Raw genomic sequence first — 16,468 nt, forward strand, 5'->3', positions numbered from 1 at the left:
AGGAAGGAAGGAAGGAAGGAAGGAAGGAAGGAAGGAAGGAAGGAAGGAAGGGCGGACACATAAGTTTACAAAGGTGTAGCTGGTTGTAACGTGCCAGTGTGGATGGATGGATAAGTAGGGCTCTGGCAATGGGCCCATTATTATTATTATTATTATTATTATTATTATTATTATTTCCCTACTCTATACCAAAGATTGCAGGGCAGCTTACAGATAACATTAAAACATAGTTTAAAACAATAATTTAAACAATTAAATTAAAACCATTCACTCCATTCCTCCATCCATCAACCACCTTGATTGTTATGTGCCTTCAAGCCATTTCTGACTTACAGAAACCATGAAGAGAAGCTACTGTATGGGTTTTCTTGGCAAGATTTGATGGGGGGGGGGTTGCCATTGGCCTTCCTTTGAGGCTGAGAGTGTGTGACATGCCCAACATTATAGATCAGGCTTTATAGATCATTACCAAGTAAAATGCTGGAGATGAGAAGGGCTGCTAAGTTCTTATCTGGTGACACATTATGGATCATTTGGGTCCAACCTGTTCCTGAAAAACTATTTGCTCATCCCATGCGCACCTCCATGGAATGAGCAAACTCAGGTACGGATGATAAAGGCTGCTTGCATGAATTTTAAAAAAGAGATCACTATGGAAAACTAAGCTTTCTGTTGTTGTTGTTTTTTTAATATACTCCCTATATTTGTAAACAGGAGCCTAAAAATGTATCTGCAGCTGGAGGCTGAGATAATTCATTCACAAGAGAGTTCAGTTCAGTTTGGCAGATTAATTGATTCAAGGATGCTATGGTTTTTCTTCATGCTTTTTAGTGTACAGTATGTTCACAGTGCCCTCTAGTGGGCAAAAGTCGCTGGTGCTATTGCATATCCCTAGTAGTCCTGTTGCATCTTTCAACAGGTAGTAGTGTTCAAGCCACAACTGGTCCATGAAGTTTCTTCCTTTCCCATCATTGTTATCACTAGATCATCATAATTAATTCTGCATTAATCTCTCTTATCAATATCTGCCAGGAATTCCATTTTGATTACCTCTTTTTTGTAAAGTGGGACAGTTGCAGGGTATGCCATTGTTTGCATCCATGTTCAATGCACATGTGCACACCCCACTATGCTGGGATGGATGACGCATCAAGCTGTCTTATTAAAACATGTAATCAGGCAACATTAAAACCAGAAAGTGTTAGAAGACTGAACAATTTATTAAATCAATTGAGATATAAAGTTGATCCAAAAGGGAACAGGTTTACAAATAGTGTGCTTAGCAGGTCTGAACTTCTTGCTGAGCCCTGACTGGCTTGTTTTCTGAAATTCTCAGAAACTTCCTCCTGTGTACTATTTTAATGTTTCCACATGGAAATCTGAACTATCATCATCATCATTGTTGTTATTATTATTAATGCCAGTACTGCAACCACAACATTGTGAGTTCAATCCCAGGGGGCTCCAAGTTTGACTTGGCCTTCCTCCTTTCGTAGGTCAGTAAAATGAGTACCCAGCTTGTTGGGGGAAATTAGCTTTCAGATTGTAAACTGCTTAGAGAGTGCTGAGTTTACTACGAAGTGGTGTAGACACGTAAATGCTATTGCTACTGATATTATTATGCCATGCACAGTCTTCACCTGCCTTTATCCGTCCTTCCTTCTTGTAGGTGTGGTTCAAGAACCGCCGCGCCAAATGTCGCCAGCAACAACAGCAAAGCAGCGGGCAGGCCAAGGCGCGTCCGGCAAAGAAGAAGACCTCTCCCGCCCGGGAGACCAGCTCAGAGACCAGCACCAATGGGCAGTACAGCCCACCGCCCACTGGCACTTCGGTGACGCCTAGCTCAAGTGCCAGTGCCACCGTCTCCATCTGGAGCCCAGCCTCCATCTCTCCAATCCCAGACCCCCTCTCCTCCTCCACCACCCCTTGCATGCAGCGCTCCACTGCCTACCCCATGACTTACACCCAGGCCCCTGGCTACACCCAGACCTATGCTGGCTCTACCTCCTACTTCAGCGGCCTTGACTGCAGCTCCTACCTGTCGCCCATGCACCCACAGCTGTCTGCGCCTGGAGCTGCCCTGAGCCCTATTGCCACCCAGACCATGGGCAGTCACTTGAGCCAGTCCCCGGCTTCTCTCTCCAGTCAGGGCTATGGTACAGCCGGGCTGGGCTTCAGCTCGGTGGATTGCTTGGACTACAAGGATCCGACGGGATCCTGGAAGATCAACTTCAATGCCAGCGACTGCTTGGATTACAAAGATCAGAGCTCTTGGAAGTTCCAGGTCTTGTGAAAGGGGGTCTGCATCAACACTCCTTTTAAAGAAGCTCCTCCTTCCTTTTGCATTTTAGCAGCTTGGGGCAGCCTCCTCTGTCCACGCTTGCATGAGATTCCTCACTTTTCTGCTCCTCTCTTGGCTTTCTGGACATTTTCCCCCTCTGCCTCCCTAGAGGAGAAATCTTTCTTTGGTCCTCCCTTGACCAATGTACACTGACTTTGGCACCGCTTTTGTTTTTCCTGTGCTGTTTCTGGAGGTTTTCATCCAGAGAAGATGGATCCACACAGAAGTTTAGGAACTCGCGATACAGCCTTAGCGCCATATGCTCAGGCCTTGGACATGTTATTCCCATAGTTGCTTTGCCTGGACTCTGGGACTGACCCACTCATGGCTCCCTCTTGTCAACGGGGATGGCATTGAAAATCATGGACTTTGAGAGAGCTGAGGCCTGAGATGGACATGACTGGCTGCAAGCACTAGAAGGACTGGGATATGGAGGCTGGTGTTTTCATCTGGCAGATTGGAGAAGGCATGTTCTACAGCTGGACAAGGAGCAGAGAAAAATTTGCAAGAGAGCTGGGTCTCAGCAGACGTGTTGCAATCTCTCTTTCTCTCTGGAACCATATTTAACATATAAACCTGGGTTAGAAGGAGCAACAGGAGGAATTGTTTTACCGAGTCGCAGAGCCGTTTCCACAATCTCCATCCTCTCCTCCAAATGTGGACTTGTGGCCACAAGGGGAGTCAAAATGGAGTCAGAAGGAAAGAGTGTCCCATGGGCCATTCATTGGCTTCTAGGATGGCTAAGGCAGTGGCTGTCAGCATCCAAGGTGTCTCTCCTCCATCAGCATCAGGCAAGGACAGACCACACTGTTAAGGGCAACTTGATAGCACAGGGCAGAACATCCGACTATTCCTCCCCTAGCAAAATAGGTGCAAGAGAACTGCTTGAGCAGACATTAAAAAGTTAAACGTTCTGTGATGCAAGAAGATAGTAAGCAGATCACTAGCTCAGTATTGTCTCCTCTGACTGGTGTCAGTTCTTAAGTTAAGACAGGAGGTTTTCCAGGTCCTACCTGGAGTTCTCAGAGATTAAACTTGGGATGTTCTTCAAACATATCCTCCTCCCTTGAGCCCTTTCCCAGCTTGAACAAAGGAAGCTGCCTTATACCAAGTCAAATGATCAGCCCTTTACGATTTTAGGGTTCTGACTAAAGGCCTGGTTTAAGTAGGAACACAGGAAAGAGTGTCATACTGACTCCAAAGTTTGCTCCGTCTGGCCCTGTATCTCAGTCATTCCCAAACTTTGGTTCTCCGGGTGCTTTGGCCTTCAATTCCTGGACTGTTAGCCAAGGTGACTGGGGCTTCTGGAAGTGGAAGTCCAAAACATCTGGGAGACCAAAGTTTGGGAAATGGTGCATATAACTTCTGCTCTGGCAGGGTTGCAGATAGAAGGAATTTCCTCATCTTACCTATAGATGTTGGGAATTGAACCTGGTACCTTCTGCATATTCCACCCCTTTCTACTGAGTCCATTTTGCACAGACTACCTTTGTACTTTGAACTCCTGTCTGCAGCAACTGAAGTTAGCTGAGGACAGAGAGGAAAAGTGGGAGGAGGCGAGAGAAAATGGCACAGTTTAAAACCAGCTGAAAAGAATGAGATGACGGAGAATTAATTGGGACTGTCCTTGCCAAAACTTTAGTTTTCTCACTTGTGTACAGATCCCAAAAACCAGTCATGGCCAGAGATGCTGGGGATTGTTCCAGGTTAGTGGAAAGGCTTTCTTAAAAGTCCAGAATATCTAGCATTCTGTATGATTGAACGTTGCTAATGGTCTGCTGGGTCTCTTCTCATAGGGCAAAACTTTTTAAAATTCAGATCCATATATCTCTAAAATTGTACTAAAATGCCATTTAAAAATAACTTTAAAAATAAATGAAATGTGTGGCTTTTTAGACCAGAAGAGGCAATAATATCCCCACTAGTTCATCCTAATGTTTAGGTGGACTTTCTTTTGCTGTAGCTTGAATCCATTGCTCCAGGTCCTAGTGTCTGGAACAGTAGAAAACAAGCTTGCTCCATCCTCAATAAGATATCCCTTCAAATGTTTAAACATGGCTATTATGGCATCCCCTTAACCTTCTCTTTCCCAGGCTAAACAGACCCAGCTCCTTAAGTGTCTCCTCATAAGGCTTCATGGTTTCCAGACCCTTCAGCATTTTGGTGCCCCTCCTTTGGACATGTTCCAGTTTCTCAACATCCTTTTGGAATTGTGGTGCCCAGAACTGGACACAGTATTCCAGGTGAGGTCTAACCAAAACAGAATAGAGCTATTACTTCAGTTGATCTAGGCACTATATTCCTATTGACACCGCCTAGAATCGTGTTGGCCTTTTTAGCTGCCGCATCACAGTGTTGACTCATGTTCGACTTGTGGTCTACTAGGACTCCTAGATCCTTTTCCATGTGCTGTTGTCAAGTCAGGTGTCACCCGTCCTAGATGTGTGCATCTCCCCAACAGGGAGAAATGTAGTACATTACATTTCTCCCTGTTGAAATTCATTTTGTTAGTTTTGTCCCAGCTTTCTAACCTGTTCAGGTCATTTTGAATTTTGATCCTGTCTTCTGGGGTATTAGCTAAGCCTCCTAATTTGGTGTCACCTGCAAATTTGATAAGTATTCTCCCTATTCCATCATCCAAGATTGTCTAACCCACATTTTACTAGCTTGTTTGCAATGATATAATGGGGAACCTTATTAAAAGCCTTACTGAAATCAAGATATAATACATCCACGAAATGAGATAAGATTAGTGTGGCATGACTAAAATCTAAAAAGGTGGAGTTACTCAGATGTCAAGATCTTTAAAATGGCAGTTTAAAATGCAAGACTATGCATGGCTACTCAGAAGTAAACAACTGCTTTTAAGGACAGGATAAAAGTGTTGAAATAAATGAATATGATTTAAAGTGGAAAAGCAACTAGAGACAGATTTTGTCTACTCAGAAGTAAAGGGTACTTTAAAGTGACAAAACAACTCAAGAAGAGGCAATTGATGCTGACTGCTCATCTACTCAGAAATAAAACTGATATTGTAAATGGCAAGTTAAAATGCAATGCAGAGCAATGCTTGTCTGTGCAGAAATAAAGGAGATTCCAGTTATCAAAGCAACTCAGGTAGATATATGTTTTTAAAAGAAATGTTTAAAATGCAACACAACTCTATGCATATATACTCAGAAGTAAAACTTAATGTTGTAGTTAGCTGCCATTACAATTTCTAAAAGCAACTCTTTCCAGGTTTTTAAAAATGCAACAGATATAGTAGTCACTTTTGAAGATCTGAACTTCGTTAGGGTTGTTATAAGTTGGAAATGACTTGAAGGCACACAATACCAACAAAGCATACAAACCAGCACTAGAACCATGAGATATTCCTCCTCCGCCATTTAGCAAGACCATGCCCTTGTAACTATAAAAGTAGCTAAAGCTTTACAATCAAACCCTAAAAAGAGTGAAAATATCTCTAATTTAATTTAACGCATAAGGTGACATAGGTGTGCTCTCATTACTGGGGAAAAGGTGCGAATTGCAAGTAACTCGCTGCTTGTAACTAGTTACTCCATGCTCTGTAAAGAGGAAAAGATAAAAGATGGACCCAACAATATGGGAGAGGATATCCATAGACAGTGATAGATCCTTTATGTACCCTGATTATACCTAGAGAGCTCTATATATCATTATAGAGTAGAGATTATAATCAAAGATCAAAGAAAGTGGGGTAGAAATTGCACTTTTGAAAAGAATGGAAACCTACATTTCACAGTGGATGAATTGCTCTTCCCAACCTAGGATGGTCTGCAAATCTGTCGATGCAGATTTGACAGTGACCGAAAGAAAAGGAGACCTGTTTCTACACTGTGAAAAGCTTCATTGCTATAGTGCAGACCAAGTGGTTGTTAAAGGGGGGTTCATACCTTTTGCAGATGAAAACCGGGGCGCATATGGCCAAGCAATATCAAAACGTGGTCAAGATGACCAATGTTCTTGGTAAGGTAGAAGACACAATCTGCTGCAGGTTGCTTTTGACTGAGCCGACTGGGAAGAGCAAGACTTTGCTCGATCCTTCCTACTGAGCACAAACTCTCTTCAAGTTTGCAACAGTTAGAGTAAGCCGATGGGGAATGTGGGAGGAATAAAGAGCATCTGGGACATTAGAAAAGCAGCTGGAAAAGTAGGATGGCAGAGGATGAATCGGGATTGTAGCTACTAAACTGGGACAGTTGGAGGGTATCAGACCAAGTGGTTTGTAAAGGCAGAGGAGCATCCCATCCTGGGGTCTTCCAGGTCAGTTGTCAACCCTTTCCCAGCTCAATGCCTCTCTATCACTGTCTCCTATCACCTTCATATAGGCCTGTTACAGACAGGCCAAAATAAAGCTGCTTCGAGTCACTTTGGAGGTATGGTATTTCAATGATGTATGCGTCCTAAGAGTCCAAAAGCCACACCAAAGCCACGCTCCTGTCCTAAGGACTGCAGTGCAGCTTTGGTGTGGCTTTTGGACCCTTAGGACTCATGCATCATTGAAATACCATACCTCCAAAGTGACTCGAAGCAGCTTTATTTTGGCCTGTCTGTAACAGGCCATAGTAAAACCATCCAGGTTGGGAAATTATTTGCCCTAGTATTTCATTCAGGTTTTGGATTCGGCCAAAACCTGAAGTAGAAAATGATCTATATTTTTATTCTGAACCAATTTTTTCGAAGCGTGTGCATTTTGAACAACGCTGATGTTTGCTTTATATAACGTTCAAAACAGAACAAAGACAACAGACTGGATTTTATTGCAGCGAGGCATATAATTTGGGGCAAGGTCTCACCTTTTCTAGTTATGTTTCCATTTCAAGCGAGGATTTGATAAGTATTTTGTAAGATGATGATTATGTCTCCTCCTGTCTGCATATAATAATTGAACTGAGCTTTTAACATTTTTAAAAGAGGTCTATTTTGTAAATGTTGTTAGAGCTTTCCTATTAGTCTAATTTTCTTAGGTGTTACAAAAATTTGGGGTTGTGGGAAAGAAACTACTGTCTCTTCGCTGTAGATGAGAAGCATTTCCTAGCAAGCTATTATTTTTTCCCTTCTTCTTCTGATGGCTCTCTCTATTTATTATCGTTTTAGTATGTGAAGCAATTTCCTGTACAGTTACAAAAAATTGTCGGTGGTTTTAAAAAAAGAGAAAAAATATTAAAATATTAAAAAAAATAATAGGTGGAAAGGAACGGTCTCTTTCTCTCTGTGTGTTTATTGCTGTTGTGCAATTCGGGCGTGCATTAAAAATAGATTTTGCAAAATTAGGACTATGATGTGAGTGAACGATGGGAAGGTGGGGTTGCTCCCGTCTGGAATGGGAAATCCTATTTATAGAGGCTGTTGGGTCCAATCTTGGAACAAGAGTAATAAATGAGTTCACCGTATAAAAGGGAGTACTAATCTAAGGCTGTTGGACTTTAAATGTCTCATGAGGCAACAGGACTCATGAATGCAATAGTAAAGTGGAATGCAATAGGAAAAGAGGGAAGGCTGCATATAGGTTGACCGATTCAAACAAAGAAGCCAGTGCCCTGAATTTGCAAGACCTGAGTTTGGAGGTTTCTCATTCATAAGGTCACCCTAAGTAATCTCAGAGTGAGAGCACTGTCTTGCAAGGTAGGGGTGTGTGTTAGGCTAGATTGTTTGAATGGCATACACCACATAATTGCGGGTGATGCTTAATGTATCACATTTAATAATATCAGTAGGAGCTACCCCTTGTAACATCACTAGGTTCTGCTTCCTTTGACATCACAAGGGATCTTCTTCTTAGGTCTTTGATCCTGCAATCTTGAGATAGGTTTGAGATAGTCCTGACCTACCAAGTCTGGATCTGCCATCAGGACTATCACACGCACATGGTATCATCCCTTTGATTGCAATATTTACCCTTTAAGCCATCAACTAAAATGCCACCCTATAAGCCAAAAAAGCTTTTGGTTTGAAATATTGCCACAGCCCAAGCCTAGCGCATACACGCAAAACCTGTGCAAATTGTAAGATCTTTCTGTTTGGCCTAACTCTGCAGGATGATGTTGCTAATAGGAAATTGTGGGATTTTTTGAACCATCCCAGAGTTTTAAAGGTTTTTAAAATGTATTTCACTGTGTGACTTTATAATAATATTGTCATATTCATTTTTATCCCGCTTTCCCCCTGATGCCAGTACTCAAGGCAAATTAAAACGTGCAAATTATTAAAATCAGTATACAGTAGATTAAAAACATACCCCCAAAAACTCTGTGTGTATCTGTATGTGTGTTATTTAAAATCAATTACTCTATAGAGTGAAAGCCATTTAAAATTCATTAGAGAAGGGACTATGACACATCAAGAAAACCATACCATTAAATGAAGCATGATTCTAACTCTTTGCATGTGCATAATTTTTAGCACATAGTTTATCCAGAATCAGAGTCTGGAGTCAGTTTAGATAGCAGTAAAATAATTTCTAAAACAGGATTGATAACTGTAGATTGTAATGCATAGAGTCAGCCCAGCTTGCCTTTTGCTTTGGAGGCTTTCGGTATTATCGAGAAGATCCTACAAAATTTGTTTGACCAAAGGGACAACAGTTGGATAAAACAATTATGCTGGATGCAGAGGTCCAAGGAATCAAAAGTGGGTTACAAGTGTGTATATCATTTGTCCCATTCTCTCTCGTTCAAAGAGTTTTGAAGCAGAAGACACTGGATGAAAGAAGACCATGAAAGCAGCCGCCAAACTGACCATCGAATCTCTCAACAAACACTTGAAAGGGTGCATCTACACTGCAGAAATGATGCAGTTGGATACTACTTTTAAGTGCTGTAGCTCCATCCTATGGAGCCTTGGGATTTCTTTAGTCTTCTCTGCCAAAGACTGCTGATGCTTCACAAAACTACCAGTGTCAGGATTTTGTAGGATGGAGCTATGGGAGTTATAATGGTGTCAAACTGCATCATTTGTACAGTGCAGATGCATCCAAAGTTTCCCACTGAAAGTCAAACCATGTTTCAGGACACAAATAAGCCTGAGGTTGCATGGGATAAGACTTGCGATCCTGCCCAGGTGGGTTTTCCAAGGCCTCTGCTGCCCTGTCCTAGCTTTGGAGAGTGCCTTCCTCTTGCCCTAGACTCAGCAACTGACCCGTCCCCAGCGCCACACGCGCACTCGCCATTTGTTATTTTTACTTATCTAATTTAGCAAATGCCCCAATCCTCTTAAGACCGCTGCTCCCCCCACTGCGCAGATTGGTAACTGAATTAGAAGGGATTAGGGAACCCGCTAAGGATGACAAATTGGTTCTTCAATGCCCGGTGACAGCTGCCCATGGTCATGCTGCCAGCCAAGTCCCCCTGGGTAACCTCCTTTAATTAAAGAGAACTACTGGGTCCATCCACCGAAGGGAAGCAGACGTCCAGATTAAAGATGCTGCCAGGCACAGGAATGGTTTAGTGGATGTTGGTCCAAAATGTAGACTAAATCAAGGGTGGGATGTATTGTATATGACTTCAGGAAGGACTACATGCTTCCAAGGATCCTGATTTGGAAGGGGCAGTCCCCATTAATCCTTTGCTGTCCCAATTCATCAGCTGCTTTTCAAATGTCCTAGTTTCCTCCTGCTTTCCCCCTTTGACCACAACTTACTTCAACTAATGTATTTTAACAATATGAAGTCGGTCCCACAGGTATATATATACCCCCACGCACTTCCATGCCACCACTCTGAAGATGCCAGCCAGAGTTGCAGGCAAAGCATCAAGAATAAATTCTTCCAGAACGTGGGCATATGGCCCAAAATTCTCACAGAAAACTATGGTATTTTACATGTTGTACCCTGCCTTGAGTAATAATAATAGTTGTAAAATGAATACAAAGTATGAAAGTCATTGGCACCCTGTTAACTCAGCAGCTATTGGCACCCTGTAGACTCAGTTGAACCCTCCCACCTTAGACTCTGGAGATCAGGGTTTGATTCCCAGCTCTGCCACTGAATGACTCTGAGCAAGTCACACTCTCTCAGCCTTAGAGGAAGGCAATGGCAAACCTCCTCTGAACCAATCATGCCATTAAAACCCTACAATAGGTTTGCTTTAGGGTCACCATAAGCCAGGAGCAACGTGAAGGCATGCAACAACCAGAAAATATCTGATAATGTTGCCTACTGTAAATCCTCTTCATGCAAATTTGGGCGCATGGAATTCGTTTTAACAAAACAACAGTGCAAACCTGCACTCCTTAACTATTGCATGATCCATCATGAAGACCGGCTCACACACATATTGCTCTTGATACCTCCCAGATGGACATATCAAAATAATAAGTTAAGAAACCTAAGGGGAAACAACAGATGCATACTTTGTGTATTTCTTAACTTATTATTTTACTTTTAAATTGTTTTTATAAGTAATTAATAATCACTGTTTAGTATATCCAGGTTGTAAGGCCAGGATTCCACTGAGAGATTTCTGGTACAACCAAAATAGATTGACAGATCTTTTGGGTTCCCATACTTTTTAAAGCAACATTGAATAAATTTGGAAGTTTAAAAAGAAACCTCTGCCCTGACTGCCCTTATGTTCATCTAGCCTCATGGGTTCTTGGTTTTTCAAACAGGGATATTAATGGGTTACCAGTGACTAGTTATCTGTGCCGAACTAGTGGCCATTGGAGATTTATGTTTTGAGTCCTTAAGCCCTAGTATCTCTGATGTTGATTTCTATTTCTGTATACAAGGCGTATATGACTCACGAGTAGATAATGGATTAAATTGCTCTGATTAGAGGGCTTGAGGTTTCTAGTAAAAAGTGGACCCCATAAACTTTTGGTCTGCTGCACCTGCAGAAATGGCAAATCTCTGTCCCAAGAAAATTCCAGTCCAGAAACCAGTCCAGATGTTAATGCAATTAGTTCTTTTGATTAATCGCTGTCAAGTTGGGTTTAATTTATGATGACCCTATGATCGAGAGACCTCCAAGGCTGTATCCACACTGCAGAATTAATCCAGCTGGAAACCGCATTAACTGCCATGGAGCAATGCTATGGAATCCTGGGATTTGTAGTCCTGTGAGAGATTTTAAGTCTCCTCTACCAGAGTGAATGCCGAAATGTTAGCCTGCCTGATCCAATGGCCAGTAGCGCTCCAAGAAATTTGGGGAGGCACACTTAGCTAATTTGGGGGGGAAATAAGAAAGCAGACTCTCCAACTGTCACCAAATTATGCCAAGAAAACCTTGCGACAGGCTTGCCTTACAGTTCCCATAAGTTGGAAACAACAACAATATGATTGAAACAGATTCTGGACCGTTGCTGCCCGCCACAAAACAAACACAACGGGCGTTTTTATAAAGTGCATCATAAAGTAACTTGTATTCTGGGCAGCATGATACTTTTACTGAGGAACGCAATTCCCTAAAATCAATATATATTGTTTTATTTTGCTTTTTGGGAGGACGACTTCTTGTCAGTCGCCGCTTCAACGGTCTGCACCATGCGATAATAATTTTTACTGTCCTTTATGACGTTTGGAAAACCCGTCAACCTTGTCGAAGAGAAACTTTGCCCATAGATTGTGTGTGTGTATTTTTGGTGTGTATGTGAAAGAAGAAGTGCAGTGGGCCCTTGGTATCTGCTGGGGTTTGTTCCAGGTCCTTAATGGATACCAAAATAGATATGAAAGCTCATGCTGCCAACTTCTTTATTTCAGTTTGCCTCAAAGATGCTGCAAGATCTCTTTACATACTGATTATGCAGGCTTTAACATGGCCATATCTTTGTATTCTTTCACCCCATTCGTCTCAAAGGTGCTACAAGATCTCTCTACATACTGATTCTGCAGACTAACACGACTATATCTTTGAATTCTACCCAATTCTGTGTATGTTCAGGACCCACTAAGTACAACGGAAAGCAAAATGTTGTCCCGTCAATAAAACGGCAAAACCAGGCTTTGCTTTTTGGAATGCATATATTTGGTAAAACATTTGCAAGCCACGGCTGCTTGAATCCACAATCCAGAAGAAAGAGATGCTTAGCCCACCCAAATCAAGGAGGGCAAAAAAGGTCCAAGCGTGTTGCTGGCAGGATGTGTTTCTTGAACGAAGATGGAAATACGAGGCATGTGTGTGTGTATATGTGTGTGTTGGGGTCAGAAAATTTAATCTTCAAACCTGTCAGCAGGTTTTAAAGCAGAAAAGTAGACAGGCAGATTGGATGTTAATCTGCCTTGATCCCCCAGAGACAGATGGGCGGAGGAGACCTTGCAAAGGTGAAGCCAGGAGGAGGAAGAAGGAAGGCGGCAGAGAGGCACCCAGTGTCTGTCCACCCGCTTTGCCAAACCCAGCCAAGCCGGGGAGGCGGAAGGAGGAAAAAGGGAGCTGGGGGGCAGGCAGGCTTGCAGGGCAGCAGATGAGGGGAAACAAGGCTAAGCTCGGTTTAAACATTTCTAATGAGAACTAGATAAGGAGAGTGAGGGAGGCCCAGGTCTGACAGCTACGCCTAGCAGCAGGAGAGAGGCTGGCCTTCTGTGACTCCGGGGCCCAGAGGTCCAGCTGCCACTGTGGGTTGGTGGCACTATGGCGGGGTTGGCAAAGATGCCTCCCTCTTGCTCTTGTCGACTTGCCGCTCCCAGCATCATCCCTCGCAACGTTGACTAGGGCTGTGCGGGTTTGCCATCGAACCATAGGTGGAAGGTGTTGGAACGCTTTGATTATTCGCAGATTTGACTCCTATGTTCTCTCTAGGCATCTCTAGGTCAGATCTGCACAACTTAGCAGTAGGAAGGGGCCAACATTAAAATAGGGGTCTGAACAGACAGGCCAAACTAAAGCTGCTTCGGGTCACTTTGGAGGTATGCTGTTTAAATGATGCATGCATCCTAAGAGTCCAAAAGCCGTACTAATGCCACTCTCCAGTCCTAAGGACTGTAGCACAGCTTTGGCACAGCTTCTGGCCTCTTAAGATGCATGCATCATTTAAACAGAACACCTCCAAAGTGCCCTGAAGCAGCTTTATTTTGGCCTGTCTGTTTGGGCCCTAGGTTAACTTCTTCAGGCTGCAGATAGGTTTTAATTAAATATTCATTAATTATTCATTAATAATAATTGATATTAATTCCATCCTCGTCTGCCTGGCCCTTTCCTCAAGAGAAAGCCGAGCAGCGGAGGAGCATTGCAAGTGTTCACTCATCCTCCACCTTGCCCTCTCCTCTGGAGAAAATCAAACAACAGAAGAGCCTTGTAGGACAAATATTTGCCCATCCTACTTCTCCGCAATCAAAACATCCCCGAGAGATGGCCATCCAGCCTCTGTCTCTATTGCAGTGGTCCCCCAAACTCTGCTCTTTAAGGGATTTTGGACTCCAGCTCCCAGAATCCCAAACTATTGGCTGACATGGCTGAGGCTTCTGGGAGCTGAAGTCCAAAACCCCTTAAAAGAGCACAGTTTGGAGACCACTGATATACAGGATCTATTTTAAACATATGATTTAAATCAGTCCCCCCCCCAAAAAAAAAACTGTGCTCTTTGAGGGATTTTGGACTCCAGCTGCCAGAAGCCTCAGCCATGTTGGCCAATAGTCTGGGATTCTGGGAGCTAGAGTCCAAAATCCCCCAAAGATTATTTCTGCAGTGCGTTTGCCATTGAAAAATTATGGCGACTCTAACCCATAGGGTTTTCTTGGCCATATTTGTTCAGAGGAGGTTTGCCATTGCCTTCCTCTGAGGCTGAGAGGTTGTGACTTAGAGGGAAAATTGATATAGAGAGGGGAAATTGGGATCCTTCCTCGAATGCTTCTCTCATGTGCAATTGTTCTAACATTAGCAAATGCATTCGGCCTTCCAGATCCACTGATTCTGGATCCATAGAATCAACCAACCACGGTTTGAAAATAAATCCAAAAAATAGTCAAAAAAGCAAACCTTGATTCTGTCATTTTATATAAAGGGCGCCATTGTATATAATGGGACTTGAGCATCTACAGATTTTGGTACCCAGGGGTTCCTGGATCCAAACCCAAGCCAACATTGAGGACTGGATGTTCAAATCGTCTTCAAATGTGACTCTACTTTTTTCACTTACGTGAGTGACCTGGACCGCCAAAAAGATAGCCACACACTTGTATATGGCGACAATGATACGCTGCGCATGAAAGCTTTGGAGCATAATAAATTTGATAGGGCTTCGGGTATCGCAAGCGTCAGGACTCTTTCCAGATTGTTGCTTTCTGAGAAATGGCTGGGACAAGCAAAGACCTGCATACAAAGCTATACTGTGCAGAAGAGAAGGTTCACCCCTCCATCCCCAATTCTTTCCCTAGGACTGAAAGGCCAGCAAAGGATGTGGATGTGTTGGTGGTGCCACCTAGTGGGAGGAGCGCTTGCGGGAATCTGTAGGCTGAGATAATAAAGATGAGACAAATCCATGGAGGAACAAAATAAGGGCTTTAAAACTCCTCATCAGCACTTTGAATTGTTGCTGTTAGAGAAAACATTCAGGGGCAGCTGTGTTGACCATTTGACAAATGCAACCAAAAACCCATCAGTGATACCTTTATATTGTATATTGTGCATTTTGGTTGGCCAATAAAGGTATCACCGATGGGTTTTGGTTTGCGTTTGCTATTCAAGAGTAAATGTAATGTTATCTGAGCATGTAATCGGATATAGTGTGCATTTAGGCTTGAAACAGTGGATTTAAAAGCCTACCAGTCACTCTGTCCCAGATACTTAAGCATCATAGCAAAGGGCAGTCTACCTTTGAGTAAAAGCTTTTGGGGGTACATAACAGGGGAAAGCAGTATGCCTTCACTCCTGGCATCTAAGCCTTTCCATAACATTTGACCGGTCTTTAGGGTTGTTCGACTTGAGGGTTTTCTTGGGAAGATCTGCCCAGATTTGCCGTGGGCTTTGCCTGCGTCTTCCTCTGAAGCTGAGAGAGGACTGAATAATTTCCGTATTGGAAAATTAAGATGGAAGATTGGCCACGAAAGATCTCACAGCACTCCTGTTACACGCTGCCAGATTGTTGTTGTGGCAGCGACCCTAAAGCAAACCTATATCCCAGGGCTTTCTTGGCAATGTTTCAGATGGGGTTTGCCCTTGCCCTCCTCTGAGGCTGAGAGAGTGTGACTCAGTGGGTTTCCATGGCCAAGCGTGGATGCAAACCCTGGTCTCCAGAGTCATAGTCCAACCCTGAAACCACTCATGCTGCCAGATTAGAAACAGTGACATCATGGCAAACTTAAGAGGACTTTTCAATATCAGAATAGATAAATAGGATGTGGCGCTATCAGAAAAGGTGGCTGCAAAAGATGAGCAAGAGGAGAAATCAAAGAGGATACGTTTGAAGAAATTAAGAATGGGATTAAATTTTATTTTAGCCTGTAATAAAGATGAATTGAACAGGATGGAACTGCATTTGGAATGTGCAATCCTAAACTGCACCCCATTTTTTCCTAATGCAAAAGCACTGAGAGATTCAATCTTCTTGAGTGATTCAATCTTCTCTGCCTAACAAAGGGATTTGTGGCCTCACAAGGGATGGAGACAGACTAGATCTCCATGAAAATACCTTTTTATGTTGCTAATGGCATTTAAATTTCCAGGACTTTGGCATCATTTGCCTCCCAAGACTCTATGGCCAGAAGGAAAAGGGGCCTGCCTGCATTGATATCCCTCCATACCATCTCCAATCATAACTGCATCTTGACAAAATGCAGGCCTGTGACTTGTTGTTGTGTGCCTTGGAGTCATTTCCAACTTCTAAGGTGAACCTATATAAAGGCAACCCTATCATTGGGTTTTCTTGGCAAGATTTGTTCAGAGGAGGTTTGCCATTGCCAACCCCTGAGGCTGAGAGCATGTGACTTGCCTAAGGTCATCCCGTGGGTTTCATGTCCCAGTGGGTCATAGTCCAACACTCAAACCACTACGCAATGCTGTCTCTTGTAAAAAATATTGTCCTTTTTTTTAATCCTGTAAGATTTTTAACATCTTTGCATGATGAAGAAGCCGGTGGAGCTTCGAAAGCTTACAACACGTATTTTTTGCATTTTGATTGTTCTAATAAAGGTATCACTGCTTTGTCCATTTTGGATGTTATTGTCCTTTATTA

General features: G+C 42.9%; 1 protein-coding gene across 3 annotated transcripts in view; it reads left to right on the forward strand.

The window, feature by feature from the left end:
- The window catches only part of LOC121917589 (homeobox protein otx5), a 48,095-nt gene extending 43,740 nt beyond the window's left edge, over window positions 1-4,355 (forward strand). For all 3 annotated transcript variants that reach the window (XM_042443676.1, XM_042443673.1, XM_042443675.1), the window contains one exon: window positions 1,670-4,355. In XM_042443676.1, the coding sequence (XP_042299610.1) occupies window positions 1,670-2,293 (624 nt within the window). In that variant the 3' untranslated portion in view covers window positions 2,294-4,355. The remainder of the gene's footprint in view (window positions 1-1,669) is intronic.
- Window positions 4,356-16,468: the final 12,113 nt, after the last annotated feature.

The sequence above is a fragment of the Sceloporus undulatus genome, unplaced genomic scaffold (genome assembly GCF_019175285.1).
Source record: "Sceloporus undulatus isolate JIND9_A2432 ecotype Alabama unplaced genomic scaffold, SceUnd_v1.1 scaffold_24, whole genome shotgun sequence".
In the NCBI taxonomy this organism is placed as follows: domain Eukaryota; kingdom Metazoa; phylum Chordata; class Lepidosauria; order Squamata; family Phrynosomatidae; genus Sceloporus; species Sceloporus undulatus.